Source organism: Loxodonta africana, chromosome 17 (assembly GCF_030014295.1).
Source record: "Loxodonta africana isolate mLoxAfr1 chromosome 17, mLoxAfr1.hap2, whole genome shotgun sequence".
Lineage (NCBI taxonomy): Eukaryota > Metazoa > Chordata > Mammalia > Proboscidea > Elephantidae > Loxodonta > Loxodonta africana.
The window spans coordinates 70909581-70932277 of NC_087358.1; the positions used below are offsets into that span (position 1 = coordinate 70909581).

General features: G+C 36.2%; 1 protein-coding gene across 2 annotated transcripts in view; it reads right to left on the reverse strand.

Annotated features, from left to right (window-relative positions):
* The window catches only part of KPNA3 (karyopherin subunit alpha 3), a 101525-nt gene that overhangs the window by 27852 nt on the left and 50976 nt on the right, over positions 1 to 22697 (reverse strand). For both annotated transcript variants that reach the window (XM_064270162.1, XM_064270161.1), the window contains exons 3-10: positions 15312 to 15401; positions 15090 to 15119; positions 14948 to 15000; positions 14718 to 14813; positions 11575 to 11660; positions 9470 to 9556; positions 8933 to 9102; positions 7463 to 7507 (exon numbers count right to left, since the gene is read on the reverse strand). In XM_064270162.1, the coding sequence (XP_064126232.1) occupies positions 7463 to 7507; positions 8933 to 9102; positions 9470 to 9556; positions 11575 to 11660; positions 14718 to 14813; positions 14948 to 15000; positions 15090 to 15119; positions 15312 to 15401 (657 nt within the window). The remainder of the gene's footprint in view (positions 1 to 7462; positions 7508 to 8932; positions 9103 to 9469; positions 9557 to 11574; positions 11661 to 14717; positions 14814 to 14947; positions 15001 to 15089; positions 15120 to 15311; positions 15402 to 22697) is intronic.

The following is a 22697-nucleotide window of genomic DNA, read 5'->3' on the forward strand; positions in this document are numbered from 1 at the left end:
CTCAGCAAAGAAATAGAAGATATAAAGAAGAACTAAACAGAAAATTTTAAACTGAAAAATTCAGTAACTGAAATGAAAACCTCACTGGAAATGTTCAATATGAATAAAGATGAGAGAAGAGAAAAAAAAAAACTCATGAACTAAAAGACAGGTCAATAGAAATCATCCAAACTCAACAACAGAGAGAGAGAGTGAAAAGAAAGGAACAGAGCCTTCTGGACTACTTATAGAACCATAACAACAGACCTAGTATTTATGTCATCAGTGTCCCAGGACATGTGGAGCTAAAAAAATTTTGAAGATATTTATAATGGCAGAAAGTTTCCCAAATTTGGCAAAAGACATAACCCTACAGACTGAAAACTGGAAGGAGGAGGATGAGAGAAAGAGAAAACAGAATAAGCTCATCAATCATTGCACAGGTAAAAGACAGGAGTCAAAAAATACTATTTAAAACTGTCTCACTACATAGTTAAAAAGAAAAAGTGCATTACAAAAGGTAACTACTAAAACAAAAATACAAACCTTCCTAAATACCAAAAGAAATTTTAAAAAGGAGAGAAAAAAAAAAAAAAAAACACTAAATAGAGAATAAAACACACAAATTATAACACAAAATAATATGAGAATTGAAACTAAACATATTAATCTTATCAATATATGAGAACTTGGGCCACACCGAATAGTTTATGGTAACAATGTGTTCTATGGTGAATTCTTATTGCCATGCCATACCAGTCTAATCTTTGGGTAGTCTACAGACTGAGTAGCTAAGGTCAGTCAAATGGGTGCTCCATGTCCACATGACAGAGACCCAATAAAAACCCTGGACACTGAGGCCCTGGTGAGCTTTCCTGCTTGGTAATATGTTTTGCAAACATAGTTGCTGGGAGAAATAAATACCACCAGTATATGATTCCACTGGGAGAGAACAACCGGAAGCTCGTACTTGGCTTCTCCCAGGCTCTGCTCTATGAGCCTTCTGCCTTTGCCAATTTCAATTTAAAAATTCACTGGATGGATCCAATAGCAGATGAAGATGAGACCAAAAAAAAAAAATTCAAGAACAGTAATAAACTGTAACTGTGAGTATAACAACTTTTTTTGAGTCTTTCTAACTAATCACTGAATCTAAGGGTGGTCTTGGGGACCCTTGATATGCTTATTACCAATGTCACCCATAATCAAGTCTCAGCACATAACCAAACTGCTACAACTGATTAATTTCATTTTGGTAAAATAAGCTAGATATGTATCAAATATTAGAGGACTCTCTAATCTATCTAGGAAGGTCAAGGCATGAATGAACAAAAAGGGCAGGAAAACCAAATCCCATTGCAAATAAACTTTAAGCAGCACAATGAATGGAAAGCAAATGAACACAGACTGACCTGAAGTAGTCCAAATTTTTCCCCTAGTTCTCAGAGTCAATATTTAGCTTTCCTTCTAATGTCTCAAAGGCACATTAAAGTCCAAAACCCACCTAATTTCTTCACACTCCAACCCAGCTTTTTCTCCACCATTCTCAGCTGTCACTGACTCAAATTCTCAAGCCATTCCTGCTGTTTTATACCTCTTTCTGCAGCTATTATTTTCTGTTGCATCCTACCCTAACACTCTAGTTAGAAAGCTTGGTATTACCCTTGATTCCTCTCCTCTCACCATCCATATCAAATCCAGCAAATGTTACCATTTAAACATTTCTCAGGTCTCCCTTTGCCTTTTTATTCCTATTGTCTCAGTTCTAATACTGGCCCTGATTTTCTCTAATCCATACCACAAAACGACGACTAATCTGACTTTCCAACTCCAGTCTCCTCTAAAATCTATACCCAAATTAGTAGGTATGCGCTATCAATCCAAAATACAAATTTGATCATTATTCTTTCGCTCCCTATCTACTACATAAAAAAAAAGATATATGACTCTTTCATGTGGTAATCAAGACCTTTCATGATCTGTTGTTATTAGGTGCTGTCTAATTGGTTCCGATTCATAGCGACCCTATGTACAAAAGAACGAAACACTGCCCGGTCCTGCACCATCTTCACGATCATTGCTATGTGAGCCCATTGCTGCAGCCACTGTGTCATCTATCTCGCTGAGGGTCTTCCTCTCTTTTGCTGACCCTCTATTTTAACCAAGCATGATGTCCTTCTCCAGCAAATGATCCTTCCTGAAAAAGTGTCCAACGTACATGAGATAAAGTCTCGCCATCCTTGCTTCTAATGAGCATTCTGACTGCACGTCTTCCAAGACAGGCTTGTTTTTTCTTCTGGCATGATATATTCAATATTCTTCGCCAACACCACAATTCAAAAGCATCAGTTCTTCTTTGGTCTTCCTTATTTAATGTCCAGCTTTCACATGCAGAGGTGACTGAAAACATCATGGCTTGGGTCAGGGGCACCTTATTCCTTAAAGTGACATTTTTGCTTTTCAACACTTTAAAGAGATCTTTTGCAACAGATTTGCCCCATGCAAAGTGTTGTTTGATTTTTGACTGCTGCTTCCATAGGTGTTGATTGTGGATCCAAGTAAAACGAAATCCTTGACAACTTCAGTTATTGGTCCAGTTGTGAGGATTTTTGTTTTATGTTGAGATGTAATCCATAGTGAAGGCTGTGGTCTTTGATCTTCGTAAATGCTTCAAGTCCTCTTCACTTTCAGCAAGCAAGGTTGTGTCATCTGCATAACGCAGGTTGTTAAATGAGTCTTCCGCCAATCCTGATGCCCGTTCTTCTTCCTATAGTCCAGCTTCTCAGATTATTTGCTCAGCATACAGACTGAATACGTATGGTGAAAGGATACAACCCTGACACACACTTTTCTTGACTTTAAGCCATCCAGTATCACCTTGTTCTGTTCAAACAACTGCCTCTTGGTCTATGTACAGGTTCCTCATGAGTACAATCAAGTGTTCTGGATTTCCCGTCATTTGCAATGTTATCCATAATTTGTTATGATCCACACAGTCAAATGTCTTCGCACAGTCAATAAAACACAGGTAAACATCTTTCTGGTATTCTGTGCTTTCAGCCAAGATCCATCTACATCAGCAATGATATCCCTTGTTCCATGTCCTCTTCTGAATCGGGCTTGAATTTCTGGCAGTTCCCTACTGATGTACTGCTGCAGCCACTTTTTTTATGATCTAGGATCTGTTAAGACTCCACCTTATTTTTCCCCCCACTCTTTGTTTCATAATTTATGCTTGTATTGCTCAGCTGTTAAAAACTCCTTTGCTAACCCCTGAAACTACTGCCCTGAGATAATCTTTAAACCTTAAACCAAAAATATCCCTTGAAGTCTTCTTAAAACCAAGTAACAGTTTAGCATTAACTATTTAAAAATGTCGGCCTTGGACCTTACGCTCTTTTAAGGTAGGAAATTTAGGGGGCCAAAATTTATGTTAACGGAGGAGGAACAACTCAGAAAAGGAGTATGAGAACGGTTGCACAATTCAAAGAATGTAATCAATGTCACTAAACGGTATATGTAGAAATTGCTGAATTAGTGTATATTTTTTGCTATGTATATTCTCAACAACAAAAGAAATAAACAAACAAAAAAAAACTTTGCTGGTTCTTCCACTGCTGCCACTGTTTAAATACAGATAATTCCTTGGAATTCAATTTTTAGTCCTCTTTCTGAAATACAGCTTTCCCTAAACAATCATATTCAATGCTCAGTTTCATCAAATCTCATAAACTGACAAATTTGAAATATGTATTGTTTTATGCTTCCTAGAAATATGCCATAAAGGGACACCAAGTCAATCAGACCCAATGTGTCTGTCCTACAATAAACTCATCATCTTCCCCAGGCACGTGTATCTTTTTGCTTTATTCCTTCTGAACATTCATGGCATTGAAAATAATTTTTACTTCTTCTCTCTGAAACTTCCCCCCACCAGTTCTACTCACTTTATCTCCTAACTCTCAAATTCTTTCTCTCCTAACCATTACTATTGTTACTGCTTCTAGTTCATAATTCATCAACGTCTGTAGGCCTACTGTGCGAACAAAATAGGTCTATCTATCAAACTCTCCCCACTGCAAACCTTTATACTTCTAAGGTATTTAACAGATCTGAATACATCACTCTTCTATTTAAAAATTTTCAATGGCTCTGCACTGATTACAAAATAAAGTCCAAACTCCTTAATACAGGATTCAAAACCCTGCAACTTAACTCCTTGGCAAACGTCTTGGGTTATTAACTACCTATATTCTCCAAACCCTCCGTGTACTTTCTCTAGTCCTAATATCCTTCCTTGTGTCTTTTAAAAATAATTTTATTGTTCTTTAGGTAAAAGTTTACAGCACAAGTTAGTTTCTCATTCAAGAATTTATACATAAATTGTTTTGTGACATCAGCTGCAATCCCTGCAATACGACAGCACTCCCCCCTTTCCACCTTGGGTTCCCTGTGTCCATTCATCCAGTTTTCCTGTTCCTTCCTGCCTTGTCATCTTCCTTTTGGGCAGCAGTTGCCCATTTGGTCTTATCTATTTGATTGAACTAAGAAGCACATTTCTCATGTATGTTATTATTTATTTCATAGGCTAAATCTTTGTCTGAAAAGTGGGCTTTGGGGGTGGCTTCAGTTCTGAGTTAGCAGGGTGTCAGGGGGCCGTAGTCTTGGGAGTTCATCCAGTCTCTGTCAGACCAGTAAGTCTGGTCTTTTTTTTTTTGGTGAATTTGAATTTTGTTCTATGTTTTCCTCTGTCTGAGACCCTCTACTGTGAGCCCTATCAGAGCGGTTGATGGTGGTAGCCAGGTACCATCTAGTTATTCTGGGCTCAGGCTGGTGGAGGCTGTGGTACTTGTGGGTCCATTAGTCCTCTGGACTAACATTTCCCATGTGTCTTTGGTTTTCTTCATTCTCCTCTGCTCCAGACAGTATGAGACCAGTAGACGTATCTTAGATGGCTGCTCACAATCTTCTATGACCCCAGACACTACTCCAAGCTGGATGCAGAATATTTTCTTTTTGAACTATATTATGCCAATTGACCTAGATGTCCCCCGAGACTATGGTCCCCAGCCCTCAGCTCCACCAATTCAGTCCCTCGAGCTGTTTGCCTGTGTCTAGGAAGTGTCTATGATTTTGCATTGGACGCATTGTTCTGACTTCCCCTATTGTGTGTGCTGTCTTTCCTTTTACCAAAGTTGACACTTGTCTACTATCTAATTAGTGATTTCCCCTCTCCACCTCTTCCCTCCCTCGTAACCATCAAAGATTTTTTCTATGTGTAAACCTTTTCCTGAGTTTTTGTAATAGTGGGCTCATACAGTATTTGTCCTTTTGTGATTGAGTCTTTGATCAGCATAGTGCCCTTCAGATTCTTTCCTTGTGTTTTTGAATGACTTCAACTTGGAAAAAATCCTACTCATCCTAGTTGTGTGACCTTTGACAAATTATTTAACTATTTCTAAGTCTCTATTACCTTACTTGTAAAATGGAGAGATAATGATAGTACAAATCTCAGGATATTTATAAGGATTAAATGACTTACCATACGTTAAGTGCTTCAAATAGTGCCTGGCACCTTTTAAACTCTCAATAAATGCTAACTATTAACGTTATCATCTGTGTCATCTCTGTCACACTTCCACCACCAACCTTCACCTTATAATGCTCATTTCAAATGTTAGTTCCTAGTGAAGCTGTCTGATTTGTCAGACAGAATAACCTGTGCTCCTATAATCTAGCACTTTGGTCATTCCTCTGTTGTACTTTTCCCCTTGTTTGTGCTTACGCTGTGTTATGTTGTATATTTATGTGGCTGTGGTATGAAAGAACATAGGTCTTGAACCTGGCTTCAATTTTCAGCTACAGCTCTCATTCGCTGCACGACCTTATGTTACGGAACTTTACTGAGCTTCAATTTCCTAATTTGTAAAATAGGATAATAAAACTTATAAGGGTGCTGGTAGGGTAAAAGGAAACCACAGAAAAAGATTCAGCATAGTGAGTTCTTGACAAATGCTCACTTCTCTCCCTCTTCTTAAGGTCTTAAAAGAGCAGTCTCTATTCTTCTTACCCACAATTTATGGCACAACTCTGGCATAAGTGGAACAATCTGTGACTGTTTGCTAACCCTGACAAATATGCCTGTAACCCCAGTCCTTTGTTACTTTAATACCCCTGGCTTTCACATAAACACAACGAACAGATGGTGAAAGCTTTTATTTACCTATAATTCCATGATGTCCCAGGGAAAAGTCCTGATAGAATATCAGATATTTTGCTTATTTTCCTTTTAATCTTGGCTGTCAGAAAGCTCAGAGCTAAGCTTAACACTCAACTGCAACAACTAAATTTTTTCTATTAATTTACTTCTTTTTCCTTTCAAGAAATTTATTATCTTAGATGTCTTTTGCTAAGTCACCTTATACCCAGTTTGAAAACAGTACATAAACATGTTCTGCCTAATTTTTATGACATATGAGACTAACATATTACAAATAAAAAGTGACTTTAGTTACCTTTAAAACATTCTGTCCTAAGAGATTGAAGTCCTAATATGAGCTAGAGAAATGCAGCTTAATTTTTACATATGGACCATATTGCCTCATAAGAAATGCTAGCAATAATGTATTTCATCCCAAGGATAAATCACACACACACACAGACACAACGGTAAGATTTCAAAAATACGAACATACAACAAATCATAAAGAGATCTTAGTTGGAACAATAGAAGCTAGTCAATGTTAATCTCACTGAAGTTTATCTATTATTGTTTGAAAGATAAAATATTTTGCCTTACTGCATTTAGAACTTTCACATTGCCTAAAGAGCATCAAATTAAACATTACACCACAATATAACATTAAATGTTTAACCAAATCTCATGTAACCAAAGTATCATTTAAAATGCCTCTGCATTTAAAACTATATATCCTTCAATACTATGCTACAAAAGCTTGTAGCCAGGGAGACAATGCGGTTTTATGGAAAAAGCAAAACATCTGTTGTCAGAAGGCCCTGGTTTGAATATCACCTCTGACCCTAGCTAGCTCTGCAACCTTGGATAAGCCACTTAACCTCTCCCTAAGGCTGTTTCTTCTTATTCTGTAAAATGGGGACAAATAATACCTAGCCTACCTATTGAAAAATCAAATGAGATTTAAAAAAATAATAATGAAGGTACTTTAACCTTCATTAGGTTTAACCACTTTACAAATATTAATACTTAAAAACACTATAACAATCCAGATAAAGAAATTAACTACATACATGGTAATTTCTCTCAAGTCAGCATTTTGCTGTCTGGATGGTTTAGCTACAAACCTAATCTATCCTTAATCCTGTTTTCAAAAACTACTTACACATTGTGGAAGCTTGACAGGTTGAAAAAAATATATGCTGACACTTACTAAAAGCCTAAAAGAGTAAATAATCCTTCCAGTCCCCACTGAGAGCGAAATCTCGAAGATTCTGCTTTACTTACGTTTATGTCTGTATGGTATATGAGGACACACAATGCTGGCAAAATCTAAGGAAAGAAGATAGATAATAAGTAACACTAGAGTTGATGAATAAGTCTTAGTAAAAATAAACTGCTACACAGAAAGCAGTAAATACTGTTTGTAGGGCAAGAAAATCAACATGTTTGAAACTCTTCACTTAAGAAAATGAAAATTTAGTAAGATCATCCTAAAACACCGAAAGTATATTTAAGATGTCCAGTTAAAATACACAAATAATCTGTCAGAGATAAACGTGCCTTAAAGGAAAAACATTTGTTTTCAATAAACTTATTTATACACACAATGCCGAGCGGAAAGAATGGAGATACAAGTACTACCAGTATGGCTACTCAAGAAATGTTACTCTTAAAACTGCCACCATCATCTCACTTACCTGAGTAAAGTAAAAATCTGATTTTATCTAAGAAGTTATGTGATTCATATTAAAGTTTTCAACCTCAGATTTAGTCAAGAAATTTATAACCAATATGTCTACATATAAAGCTTTTGTTTCTTGAATTTCGGCTTTACAGATCTTTATTTAAAATCTGGGGAAGGAATGGGGAGGGGTGTTGATAGGAATCACACTCAGTACCCTTTCCAGAAAACAAATGGTAGCAGAAGCTAGCTAAAGATGTCAATGATAAAGACATCATTTCTCTACAGTCAAACAAATAAAAGTTACGAAGAATTTTTACAAACTTAAAATACTCAAATCCATTTACAAATTAGATGTAAAAAAGTTTTTACTTTCCTTTAATTAGATTTAACACAAAGTATGTCACACTTTTAAGAACACTAATTTTGTGAGACATCAAGGGATACTTCAGTTGGACTTAATGCAAACTTACTCAAGGACATTTGCATAGAAGTACACTAGTTTCACTGCATAAGCACCTTATTTAGTAATTTTTAAATCAACAATGCAAGGCAGTAACAAAACTTCGAGTTTTTTTTTTTTTACTTTCTTCTTTTGTATTTTCCTGTTTGAATTTTTTATGTTTTCTTTCTATAAACATACCCAAAAACCAAACCCAGTGCCGTCGAGTCGATTCCAACTCATAGTGACCCTATAGGACAGAGTAGAACTGCCCCATAGAAGTTCCAAGGAGTGCCTGGCAGATTCGAACTGCCGACCCTTTGGTTAGCAGCCGTAGCACTTAACCACTACGCCACCATACAGTGGTTAAAAAAGAAGAACCGGGATGGACTGACAATTTTTCAGGTGCTATAAGATACTCAACTTTTATTTCACAAGAGTCGAAAATAAAATGAATAAAGTTAAGTAAAAATGATTCACTTTTAACAGCCCTCTTGAGAGATAATTTACATACCATAAAAAATGTTATACCTGAATGAAATCAGTATATTATTTTTTCCCTGTGCATGAAAAACTAAAGCATAAACATAGGGAAAAATATACCATTGGGCCTTTACAATTCTTCATTTACCTCCTGAACTGTTTCCATAGGCGGTGGGGGGTCCTTATTCCTGCAGAGATTGACAATGACCCATGTGACGTTCCGAAGGAAGGTGATGGGAATGGAGGGATTGATGAAGGACAGAAGAGGTTTGACAACTCCCAGTGATATGACATAATCTCTACATTGAGGACCATCACCTACAGAAATGAAAATTGTATTTAAAAAAAAAAGTACATTCAAGATGAGAAAGTCTGAAATGTATGCAATGGCTCATGTCGGGACACTGATGTTCTATGTTTCCTCACCATTAGTCAAGCGCATCAGGTGCTGTTGTTTCCCCAGATTTTGATTTGGGGGCACAAAATTTAACCTACCAGTCCTGATAGCAAATCACAGTATCCTTTTCAAAGAGGTACCACGTTAAGTTAGTATTTATAAGGCAAGAAGACAGTCAACTCACAACAAATTTAGAGGAAACATAGTGTATAATGTCTATGCCAACGTAGGAAAAAAGTTAATATAAGGTTGTTAATTGGAGTCTTTTCAAACCTAAATAAAACTTACCTATAATGTTTCCCAAAGCCCATACTGCTTGTTCACAAACATTCTGATGTGGTGAATGAAGAAGTCTCAGAAAAAGAGGTACTGCATCTATAATAAAAAAAAAATATGTTTATGCTTATATTTATATTCTATAATAAAGAACAATATTTATACTCGCGAAACGTTGAACAGTTTATAGGTTTCGACCTAAATAAACTGATAAAATACACAAAGTCCAGCACACTACAGATGCTCAATTACAGTTATCTGAACACATGTAGCAAAAAGCTTTATCCTAAAAAATCTATTTCAGTATTTTCCCCTACTAACATTCCAGTACACATCAATCAACAATATCTAAAGGCTGCTATTATATCATTAACTAAAAGAAAATAGCAGCATGAAACCTTTCCTATAATGCATAAAAAAAGAGCTCTTACCCCAACATGTAACCTCAAAATGAAATACTCAGTCAAATGGAATCTCAATCCCTGATACAAGATTAACCAAAAAATTTGATTAATTCCGTATCAGGTCTCCTTTATATTTTAAAATAATTTATCATATAATCTTTACACTTTGTTGTTGTTGTTAGCTGCTGTTGGGTCAGCCTGACTCACGGCAATCCCACGCACTAACCTGCACGGCTGCAGATGAGACTGTCCTTCCGTTTCACATAACTTAAATATTACCCGAAAACACGGATCTCACAGCCACTTCCAGGTAGGAAGCGGAAGCATAAGCCAGATCTTGAGCTCCAATCAACTGTGTGCTGCCGCAAAGATTTTTTGCTCTATCTGTGCATGACCTGCGTTATTTACCTAACACTTTCATAAAAATGATTGCCTTTTAACAGCTCTGTTGAGATATAATTTACATGCCATAAAATTCATCTGTGTAAATAATTTCTTTTCATTGCTGAAGAGTATTCCATTATATGAATACACCATATTTTGTTTATTTACTCTTCAACTAAAGGATATTTAGTTTATTTCCATTTTTTGGCTATCACAAATAATGCTATGAACATTCATGTACATTTGTGTATAAGTCTTCGTGTGGGTGTATGTTTTCTTTTCTCTTAGGTATATACCTGAGTGGAACTGCTGGGTCATATGAAAACTCTATGTTTAACCTTTTAAGAAACTTTCTCTGGACCATTTTACATTCCCACCAGCAATGTATGAGGGTTCCGGCTGACATTTTTAACTACTTTATCACTTTTATAAATAGAAGACCGATATCACTTACCACAGACAGAAGATAACCAAAATATAAACACAATGAAAACAAAACATTGTTACTAAATTGTACCTACTAGTGTCTACTGAAAGCCATAGTCTAAGGCCTGTTTCCTTTCTGTTAGAACTAACACCTAACTGGAAGCTTTCTCCTTGATACTACTGAAATAGCTGAAAGAGAACTAAAAGGGAGTAGTATTCTCACTACATGATTCAATGTAACTTACTGTTATATACTACTTAAAATCATCTTGAGTCCCACCCAAAGTCAAAGTGTCCCACACTATAAAAGACAATGTATCTGGTCACATCTAGTTCATTTCAAAGACCTTTTATTAGTTTGGGTCACCAAACCACTAATAGTGAGCCTGGACTTGAAATAAGCAAAATTATATATATATATTTATGACAAGCTAAATGATGTAAGCCACTGTACCCTGGAAGTATAAGAAACACAAATTTTAGGCCATTATTAGGAAATGTCTCTACTCAAAAATAAACTCTATTCACTTTTTAGTAACCACAATCAAAATTATTTAATAACAGATTAATGATACCTATGGGAAAGATGGAAACCCTGGTGGCAGAGTGATTAAGTGCTATGGCTGCTAACCAAAGGGTCGGCAGTTCGAATCCGCCAGGCGCTCCTTGGAAACTCTATGGGGCAGTTCAATTCTGTTCTCTAGGGTGGCTGAGTCGGAATTGACTCGACAGCACTGGGTTTGGTTTTGGTATGGGAAAGATTATCAATTATCAAAAAGTGACTTATAGAATTCACCAGTTTAAAAATGTTACAAGCTAAAATTCAGTCTTTATTCCAAATATCCATTTCTGTGGCATCGTTTAAGAAAAAAATCCAGCGAGTAAGGGTGTTAATGTACTTACTAGACTGTACAACGGCTTGAGTCTGTGCAGATGTTCCTGATGCTATGTTAGTTAGTGCCCAGGCAGCTTCAAACTGTAATGAAGGACTGAAAAAAACAGAGTTACCATTTAAATCTGTGAGCCGCAGTTCTATACAGCTATTCTTTACCTTGGCCTTGAATTTTGCCTTGTTATATCCAATGCCTGTTGGATATTCCCACTTGTATGTCTCATCAGCTCCCAAAGCCTTCAGTTACCATAAACTTGGTGCCTTAATTCCACTGGTAGTTGTAACATTAAAGCCAAGCCAAACCCGCTGCCGTCAAATAGATTCCAATTCATAGTGACCCTACACGACAGAGCAGAACTGGCCCACAGGGCTCCCAAGAAGCAGCTGGTGGATTTGAACTGCTGACCTTTTGCTTAGCAGCTGAGCTCTTTACTACTATGCCATCAGGGCTCAGTCACTATAAACTTGCTTCTTTATCTCCATTGATAGTTGTAACATTTAGCCAGCCATTATTTTCCTCGACTCCTTCTCCTCTCCCACAGACGCCACATCTAATTAGTAAGTCATGTCAGTGTTACCCTCTAAACATTTTCTCCATTTATATCATCACCCCTAACAGCACTGTACTAGTTTAGGCCCTCATCATCCCATCTGAATTACTGCCACAGCCTCTAGACTGATCTTACAGTCGAAACCCCATCCGACTCCACTATACCATCTGCTTTTCTTACTGGAGACTATTATAAAGCTGCCTAACTTTGCTGAAAGGATAAGATCATTATAATTTGGAATAGTGATGGAAGACTTCATAAAGAAAGTGAAAACTGAACTAGTTCTTGAAAGATGAATAGAAAAAGGAAGGCACTGACAACTGGAAGTAGAAATAAAGGTATCATGGGTGGCAGGATCATGATGTGCATGGATGACAAGGAATAGATCAAGAGAGCAGAAGCCAAGGAGAGATGCAAAAACATAACAAAGAATGAAATTGGAAGGCAGGTTATGCAAGAGCACGTGTGTGCCTGAAGGGAGGGGAGCATGCATCAAATCCCAGGCTTTATTCTATACACACTGAAATAACTGGGTGCTGCTGAAGGTTTTTGAAAAGGGGAGTAAAGAAAATAATGTTGAAGACAATAATATGCGGAATAGATAAAAAAATTAAAGGCTCATGTTCCTGTTAAAACACATGCAAAACTATCTACATGAAGAAAGGATAGATAGGGGAAAGAATATAAATTCCCTTAAACAGAGTACCAAGGTAGGAGGAAGTGGTGGTACGCAAAACCTAAGTTGAACGAAAGGTTAGGGAGTTAGGAGAAAGAGGGCTAGGATGTTAGTATCAAAAGGTCAAAGGGATCCAAGAAGGAAAAGCTGTCAAGGAGAACGAATGTAAGAGATACAGCAAGCAGTGAAGACAGAAAATATACACGTTTAAAGGGCAGAACAGATGAAAAGACGGAGTAACAAACAGGAAACGCGTGATGACTTTTGGTAGAAAATAGAGAATACGAGGCTATCAGAGGCAGGGGATAAGTAAAAGGACAGTAAGATCAAAGATGATAAACAGTGTATACTGTCCCAGATTTAAAGGAGAAAAAGTTATTAAGCTAGTCTAGATGGTTTGGCAAAACACTGGAAATGGGGCCTTACATGAGAAACTGGAAAGATGTCAAAAAAAAAAAAAAAATTACAAAACCAGGGAAAGTCTTCCAAGAGGTCATATGAACAAAGTACAGACAAAATAACAAGTGAGATAAATAAATGGTAAATTGACACTTACATTATAAGCTTGATATTATCTAAAGTATTTTGTATATATTATCGCTACTCGTTATAACCATCTAATATTTATAAATGAGGTATCTGAGGCTCAGAGACACTACCTGACTTATCCAAAGCCACTTGTGTTTTGGTCAACAGCAGATTCTGGATTTAAATCAGGGTCTACTTAGCTCCAAAGTCTCTGCTCTTTTACACTACAACATAATTTTCCATGACAAATTCTTAAAGTTAAATTCAAACCACTGACAATTTTCTATTTTGCTGCGTTTTATAATTATTCATTAAATTATACGTATTTCAGCACAGTTTTCTATATATATGTTAACTTTTCTTAGACACCATACAAACGAGTCTTTGCCAAAGACTAGAAAGTAAAGAAAAAAGAGAAGTGGACCGCAAACAAAAATGGGCCCTAAAGGTGGAAGTAAGAGAATTTATTTTTTAAAAGGCTGAAATAAAACTTACCTTTACTTAAATGAGCCTTGTTACAGAACATATACATGAGAGTATAAAAAAAGTATTAAGGACCTTTGGGAGAAGGGTAGGCTGTGGTACACAATAGAAGCAAAGGAAGTATTTTAAATACTAAGAAACTCTTTTATGGCAACATTCGTATACACTATTCTTATCTAGTCAACTGAAAATTCCTTACACAGTATTTGGTAAAACATCCAAGTTTCAGTCTAAATGCTCTTAAATGCAAAAACTTTATTTGTTTTAAAGTGTTTTGGAATTCAAACTTACATTCTCCCCAGTTAATTCAAATGATGAGGTTTAGATATAGCAGTAAATGGAAATGGAGCCAGTACTGCAAGAGATACCAGTGGTGTTTTCTCCCTTCTCTGCCGGGTAAGTTTAAGCCTGCTCCTTTATTTATTTATTTTTTAATTCTACCAAAAATAAAAAGCAAGATGTTAGACAACTAACCACGGCTGAAGTTAACAGATCTTCAGGGGATCAGTGGATCAGCTGGAATACTCCCAGGGTAAGAAAGAGCCACTGAATTCTGGAAACCATTCATGTTGACTCAGTCATGAGGCTAAACTATATATAGACTCATAAGCAAAGAGTGACTCAAATACTATTTGGGTTGTTTTAAAGTATTGCTAATGAAAGAAGGTAACAAGTAAATATTTAGGATAAGTTAGAATAGGCAATAAACAAGAGCTAAAATTTTCCTAGAAAATATACACATACTTCATAAACTGAAAACGAAAACAGTTTAGGTCTGCAAGTACAGAATGCAAAAAATACATGACGATTAAAGACATAATGAATACAAAACCAAAGTGAAGCTATTGATTAAATGACAACCCTAAATTTTACGTTAACTGAGAAAAAGTGAATAGGGCATCAAACCCATACTTACTTATCATCCCTTTCTAGACATTTGACTAGAATTGGTAAGATCCCAGATTTTATTAGGTCATCAATTGGTGGGTTTCTGTCACTGGATAAAAGCTTTCTAGAAACAGAAAGACGAGAAGAAATAAATTGCTATAATTTTCAAACTATCAACAGAAATAATGTACTACCTTTAGACTGTCAGCTAAGAGACACTAGGGATAACATGTTTCATGTGGACAAATTAGCATTTACCTTGCAGCCTGGACAGCACTCAACTGGACCACTGGATTATCACTTGTGGCATTCTGCAACACCAAATGTAAATTTCAGAAATTAAAAAAAAAAAATTAATTTCAAGACACTTTAAAATGAGAATATTAAATTGATGACATACCTGCAATATAGCTTCTAGTGTTACGTTTTGCTTAAAAAGAAAAAAAGAGTTGAGCAGAAAGTTTATTAGCAAAACTGTAATTCATTAAATCATGTATCTTTTAAAACTAGAGTTAATATACCTCAATTATCATTGTAAAACTGGTCTTACATTAAAAATGAAGTTCTCCTGGTTATTATAAAAATTATTTTAAAGACACTACATAAGAATAAGGTAACTTACTGCTTTAAAATCAGCATCAACATCTGAATCTTCTAAACTTTCTTCTTGGGGAACATTCCTCTTTTTCAGTAAGTGTTCATCTCTTTTGTTCTGAAAGGTAACCAGTAAATGGTCAAGCAGTCATGAAGACTGCTGTTAATGAAAACCCCATCACAATTATTTCAGCTTCATCAAACCCAGACACCCAGTGCCGTCGAGTCATAGCAACCCTACAGGACAGGACAGGGTAGAACTATTTAAAAAAAAAAAAAATTAGGCAACTGTAAAACAAACAGTGAATCTCTACATGAGGATCATATGGATTAAATGTGCATTCTGCAAACCAATGACAAGGCCACATTCTGGTTTTGGTAACAAAATTAACTGGTTTACAGTCTAGCTTTAACACATATACATAAAAAAATAGTATTAAGTGCCAACCATTTTGCACAAAACTGATCCTTCCGATATTTGGCAAAGATTTAAATTTGGGTACACAACATTATAAAAAAAGTTCAGCAAATATGTTCCAACTAGTATGCCAGTTTTCACCTCCTTATTGCTGTTTGCCTGTAGCAATTTACTACAAAGCCAGTTTATGGGGAAGAGTTCAGTGCTCAAATGGTAAGGTATGTAAGTTTGCTGGGGGTGCCAGGAGTGGGAGTTCATCAACATAACGCCACCTACTTGCCATCCTTCCAGCAACTTAAACTCTCGCTCTCTGGGTTTTATAAACAAGAATTCTCTATAAGCAAATATAATTCTATATTTTAAGAGATTTCAATTAATGGTAACCTGTGCCATTTCAAGTAATATATAACTTTGTATAAATCTCCAATTTCCTCTAAGTTTTTAATTTGCTGGTCTATAAAATAAGGTAGAATTAAATCAAAATAAATTAGATCAAAGGACTAGCTAAGTGATTTCTAAGACCCTTTTCGATTAAAATTTCAAAGGGCATTCTACCTAGTCTTCAGTATAATATTTACAGAAGTCATTAAGACAGAAGGTTATTTAGGTCATTGATACCCACTGCCATTGAGTTATTGACGGTAAATTTCAGGCATTTCCAAATAGCAAATTAAAACTAGAACTGTATCTGTTATGGCTTATCTGCAGGACATACATTTTGTGCTATGTATAAGCAAGCGCGTTTAAATAAACTGATGTTTATGTATATACTAATCATTAGGAAATTATCAACTTCTACTTATATCACAGTATACTTTTTCATGTAGTAACTACTCAAATAGTCGATTCTAAATTAGTTATTTCTAAATTAAAGCATCTCACAAATATTACAATCTATGCTTTGATCTTAACATAGCCTCAAGTGTTTCAAGTGGGAAAACGTGGCACACATCATCTTGACTAAGTGACAAGGGCACGCATAAAGGAGAAATTGACATTGTGTCTCCTGGTCTGATACAATGAGAAAACAACATTGTTTCTCTGGTATTCCTGACCAAAAAATAGTAACAACCTAAGGAAAACCAGACAAACTCAAATCCACCATTCTACAAAAAACTGGCCTGTACTCTTAAAAAATATGATTATAAAAGACAAAGATTGACAAACTATTCCAGATTGAAGGAGACTAAAGAAATATAACCAAATTCAACATCTGATCCTGGATTGGCTCCTGAATCTACATAGGACGTTACTGGGAACAATGGCAAAATCTGAGTTGGGTCTATAGATGAGAAGTTAGAATTTTCTCTGTGTTAATCTGACAAATGTGCTGTTGTGGTATGTGGGAAAGTTATCTATTTTTAGGAAATACAAACTGATATATTAAGTATAATGGGGCATCAAGTCTGCAACTTAACTGGTTCAGGAAAAAAAAACATATCTCTATATATACATAGATACACATAGAAATACATATATACATACATATACACATACATACATATATATACTTTTTTTTCTGAACCAGTTAAAACATCTCTCTCTCTATACATATATACACAGAGATACATATATACATATATATATATATACACACACATATATACATATATATATATGGTTTTTTTTTCCTGGACCAGTTAAGTTGCAGACTTGATGCCCCATTATATTTAATACATCAGTTTGTATTTCCTAAAAACAGATACTTCCCCACATACCACAGCACACTTGTCAGATTAACACAGATAAAATTCTACCTTCTCATCTATAGACCCAACTCTGGTGGCGTAGTGGTTAAGTGCTGTGGCTGCTAACCAAAAAGCTGGCAGTTTGAATCTGCCAGGCGCTTCTTAGAAACTCTATGGGGGCAGTTCTACTCTGTCCTATAGGGTTGCTATGAGTCGGAATCGACTCGACGTTAGTGGGTTTACACATACGTATATCAATTAGAGAGTGAATAAGGCAAGTATGGAAAAATAAATGTGTACCTACCATCTACCTAATCTCTATATATAAATGAGAGAGAGAATAAGTGAAGTATGGAAAAATGCTAGTAACCAAAGAAGCTGGGTGCTGGAAAAGGGTATACAGTTAAGTGTTCTTTGTCCTATTTTCACAACTTCTCTTCAAGTTTGAAATTATTTCAAAATTTTAAAAAATTTGATTATTTCGTGGCTTGTAACATAATTTTAAAATTTATTATATGATACGGTAATTTTGGGAAACCCTGGTGGCGTAGTGGTTAAGTGCTACAGTGGCAGTCAAATCCGCCAGGTGCTCCCTGGAAATCCTATGGGGCATTCTATTCGGTCCTACAGGGTCGCTATAAGTCGGAATTGACTTGATGGCAGTGGGTTTGGTTTTTTTTTTGGTTTGGCCCCTATTTTTTTTCCCAGAACCTGAACAGAGGCCTTTTAGGGATCTTATTCACTTTCTTTCTCCTTCCTCCAAGTATTCCAGGCATAAAAGTAATGCAAAGCATAAATACAACTGAAGCCTATACATACAGTCCCAATATGGGAGAGGACATCATTTCATCATTACATAAGATGTATGCTGTTCTTTATTGGTAGATAGCCTTTATTTGGTAAGGAAACTCCTACCTATTCTTAAATTGCTAATTTTTTTCTTAATCCATGAATGGGAGCATAATTTTACAAACTGTGCTTATTTTGTATCTATTGAAATGGACATATAACTTTCCCCCTTTCATCTGTAAATATGGTAAATTAATTTTCTAATGTAAACTATCCTTACAGGTCCTGGGATAAACTTTTTTTTTTTTTTTTTAAATATTCATTACTAGATTCAATTTACTAACTTTTTTTTTTTTTTTTTTTGATTTTTTCACCTGTGCTCATTAGAGAAAACTGACTTAAAGCTTCTTTTCTCATACTGCCTTGGTCTGGTTTTTGGTGTCATGATTTTAGTAGATTCATTAATGAGTTGTGAAGTGTTCTCTCTTTACTTTCTCTGAAACTATTTAATAAGGCTGAAATGATCTGTCCCTTGAATGTTCGCTGGAGTTCCATCTTTAAGACTGCCTTTTCTTTTTCAGGAGCGTGGGGGTAGGAGAGGTTAAATTTTTAGCCATTGGTATAATTTGTTTTCAGATCTATTCAGGTTTTTCACTTCTTAAGTCATCCTCCAAATTAGCTGGTGTAAAGTTGCTCATATGCAAATTGTGGTACATGGTTTCCAACATTAACATTAATTCCCCTCCCATATCTATGCCTCTCCACTGATTCTATGCTTGGCTGTGCTGACTTGCTTTGGCGAGGAACATGGAGCAAGTAGACGTGAAAATGCTCACACACTGAGGCATGGCCTCTCTTGCTGCTCTTGCAATTGTGAAATCACTGTGAGCAACACTGAGCCGGGCGGCTGGAGGATGAGAACTATGCAGAGAGCAATCAAGGCCTCAGCCAAGAGCTGGAACAGAGACCATCCTGAATCACCCAGTCACCAACCAACCCACCAGCTGACCAGAGATACATAAGGGAGCCCGGCAGAGAGCCACTCTGCCAACCCACAGACTTGTTAGCTGAATAAAATGGCTAGCTGTAAATAAGAAACCCTGGTGGCTTACCCTAAGGTAAGCAGTCTGGATCCACCAGGTGCTCCTTGGAAACTCCATGGGGCAGTTCCACTCCACCGCAATGGGTTTGGTTTTTTTGTTGTTGTTTAGCTGTAAGTGTCTTACAGTTCTACAGTGATTTATTATGCAGCAAAAACCAATGCACTGAAGTTTTTAAACTTACACTGTATTTCAATCAATACACCATTTTCAATTCCTAGTACAGTTTACCTGTTCCTTCTCTCTACTTACTGTCCAGTCTTGCCAGAGGTCTAGTCTATGGGTACTTCAAAGAACAGAGTTGATAACTCTGCTGTATCTTTGATTTCCATCTCATTAATTTATTTTTTTCCATTTACTTTATGTTTACACTTGAGAGCTGTCTGTAACTTCCCAAGTTGAATATTTAGCTTGTTAATTTTCAGCATTTGGTCTTTTAAATATAGAATTTAAGGCTATAAATTTCCCTTATGAAGTTCCACTTTAACTGCATTCTATAGGTTCTAACATGTATTTTTCCCATTATTTACTTCTGGGCATTCCAAATTTAATTAGGGTTTTTTTGACGCCCAGTGGTTAAGCATTGGGCTGCTAACCAAAAGGTCAGCAGTTTGAATCCACCAGCTGCTCCTTGGAAACCCTATGGGGAAGTTCTACTCTGTCCTACGGGACTGCTATGAGCTGGAATTGACTTGACAGCAATGGATTTGGTTTGATGCCAAGGTATTGAAAGTGCTTTAAATTTTTCACAGCCATGGGGTTTTTGTAATTGTCCTATTCATCAATTTCTAATTTAACTATATTGTGGTCAGAGGACTTGGTCTGTACAACACTTTGAAATTACAGCAGAAGTTTCAAAACTTTTTCAGTTCATAGTATAAGCCAAAGGAAATATCTGACAGTTTCTTTTATTAATTATGTCCAAAAACTTAATAGTCATCTAAAAAAACAAACAAAAAAAAAACACACACACAAATTGAAAGAAAAAAATCTTTATTTTACTCTTAAATATGTGACTGAAAGGAATGCAGTATGAGCTAATGCTCAAACTGTGGAATACTTAGAGAGCTAGTAGTTTTGAGGTATCTGAAAGATGCTTAATGTCATGTGTTCCTCAATAATTTAGAATATCCTAAGGTGCCCTGGTGGCACAGTGGTTAAGAGCTCGGCTGCTAACCAAAAGGTCAGCAGTTTGAATCCACCAGCCTCTCTTTGGAAACCCTGTGGGACAGTTCTACTCTGTCCTATAGAGTTGCTATGAGTAGGCAATAGGTTTGGTTTTTTTTTTTTAAGGTCTCCTTGTGAGTTCATTGTGGTTCCCTAAGGCTCAACAGCACACAATTTGGAAACTATAGCTTTATACTATAACAAAACCAACTTTAAGGTACGTAGTGGGTTCTACAAGTGTTCATTAGATAAAACTTGTAAACTATGGTGTTTAAAATTTCTACCTAATAATTGGTCTGTTTAAGCTATTTGTTACTAAGCAGAAAATCTCCCACAATAATTACATCTTTGACAAATTTCTCCTCATAGTTTTGTCAATTTTTATTTTTAATATTTTGAGCGTTATTAGGCACACACAAGTTTAGAGTTATTACATCTTAGCAATTGTCCCTTTTTATTATTAGGTAATTACATTAGAATGAAAACATCTTAACAAAGGCCAAAATAATACAGGGCACGAGAGTCATACTTTATTCTTAACAAAAATACAAAAGGGAAGAGAATTCCTGGGCAGGTTTCTGGCGACTTGGTTAATCACTAAAAGGGGCTTCATCAAAATCAATAACTTACCACTTTGACACCCCAGAAATTTCTACCCTCCTGAAGACTGTATTATAATAAATTCAGTACTCATAGAAGGTATACCTCTTCTTTTTTTGTCAAATGGCAGGGGGAGCTCAGGGAACATGGGAATTAATCTAGTTTCAAAACTCTCCTATCCCCAAACATACAGAGATGCATTTCTTAAATTCCTTTAAAAATCCATTATTCATCTATTATCCATGTATATATTTATGTAGTCCTTTTTTAGATCTTGTGTTTTCTGACTATGGTATTAAAATTGAACTACATGGAATTGCCATTTTGTAGGTCAAAATGGTTAAATACGGACAATTCCTTATGGTTCAATGTAATATTTCTTGAGTTAACCACTTCTGTATGTTACTGATCACTATATAAAGCACTTCTTTTACATCCCCAAATTCTTTCCACCTTGAAAAAGTGGCTTGCAACCCTCTACCTGAATTTGTGGAACAAGTCAGCAGTCACTGTAAATCTCATGAAAAGGTACTGGATACAAAGGTGTGGTATATTGTAACTGCCCCCTCACTGTCTTCCTAGCTGCTAACAGACATAGTAGCTACCAGTGAACATTAAGGTCAAGTATGTGCTTCAGGGGGAGATGACTGTTCTCTGTCAGAAACCGAGAACTCTGTTAAGCTATCTTAGTGGGGTAAAGCAAGAAGCGCTATTCTGTGGCACCGGTAAATCTAGCCCACTTTGATTAGGGGCAATAAATGATGCCCATTGCTTGCAGGGGGCTTTCTACTTTTATTACCCCCTTTTACCTTTTATTACCCCCTTTTACTGCCCCTTCCCCTATCCGCTCTCTGTGCATACTATCTGACATGTAGACATGGCTATCCTATCAGTATTGAATCCTGGGAGAGAGGTATTTGGGCATTCTCCTCCCCACTCCTGAAGTGGGGCCTGCTTGGATGTGATCTAACCTTGTGGATGGGTTCCCTAGCTTCAGGGAACCTAGGCTGATGATAATGAGTGCTGTTCCATTCATCCCTGCTCTGTTTATTCTGTGAGCAATAAACACCTGGGGATCACGTCATCAGAAGTGCCTGATCTGTGTTCTGTTCCAAACAGTCCTTCACTAAGAACGTGTGAATGTACTGACATTGCAAAAGGATAATTACAATTTATCACAACATTTCAAACCTGAAATAACTAATTTATATCTGTTTTTATCCAGCAATACTCTAAGTGTTTTAAATCCTCACCTAGTTTTAGTTCTATAAAATTAAAGTCCTTATTTTACAGATGAATAAATAGGAACACAGAGACGATAAGTAACCTGTCTAAATTAAATTACATACCTAGGGATTATCAGAGGTAAGACTGGAACCTAGGTGGTAGTTACTGAGGTTGTTTTCTTAAATATATTCTATTGCTTGCTTTTTAAAGTCGTTGCTCTACTCTGCACCTAAATGCTTCTAAAGAGAAAGAAAAATATGCTGACAAAACAGATCTTCCCCTCAATTTTAAAATGAATGAAACGGTACTACCACTGAGTGGTTACATGGATATTCACCCGTGAGTTTTATAAGACACACCCTGCTTAGTATGTCATATTTCAATCAAAAATGTATTTAAATGATACCACTGGCTCATCAAACATG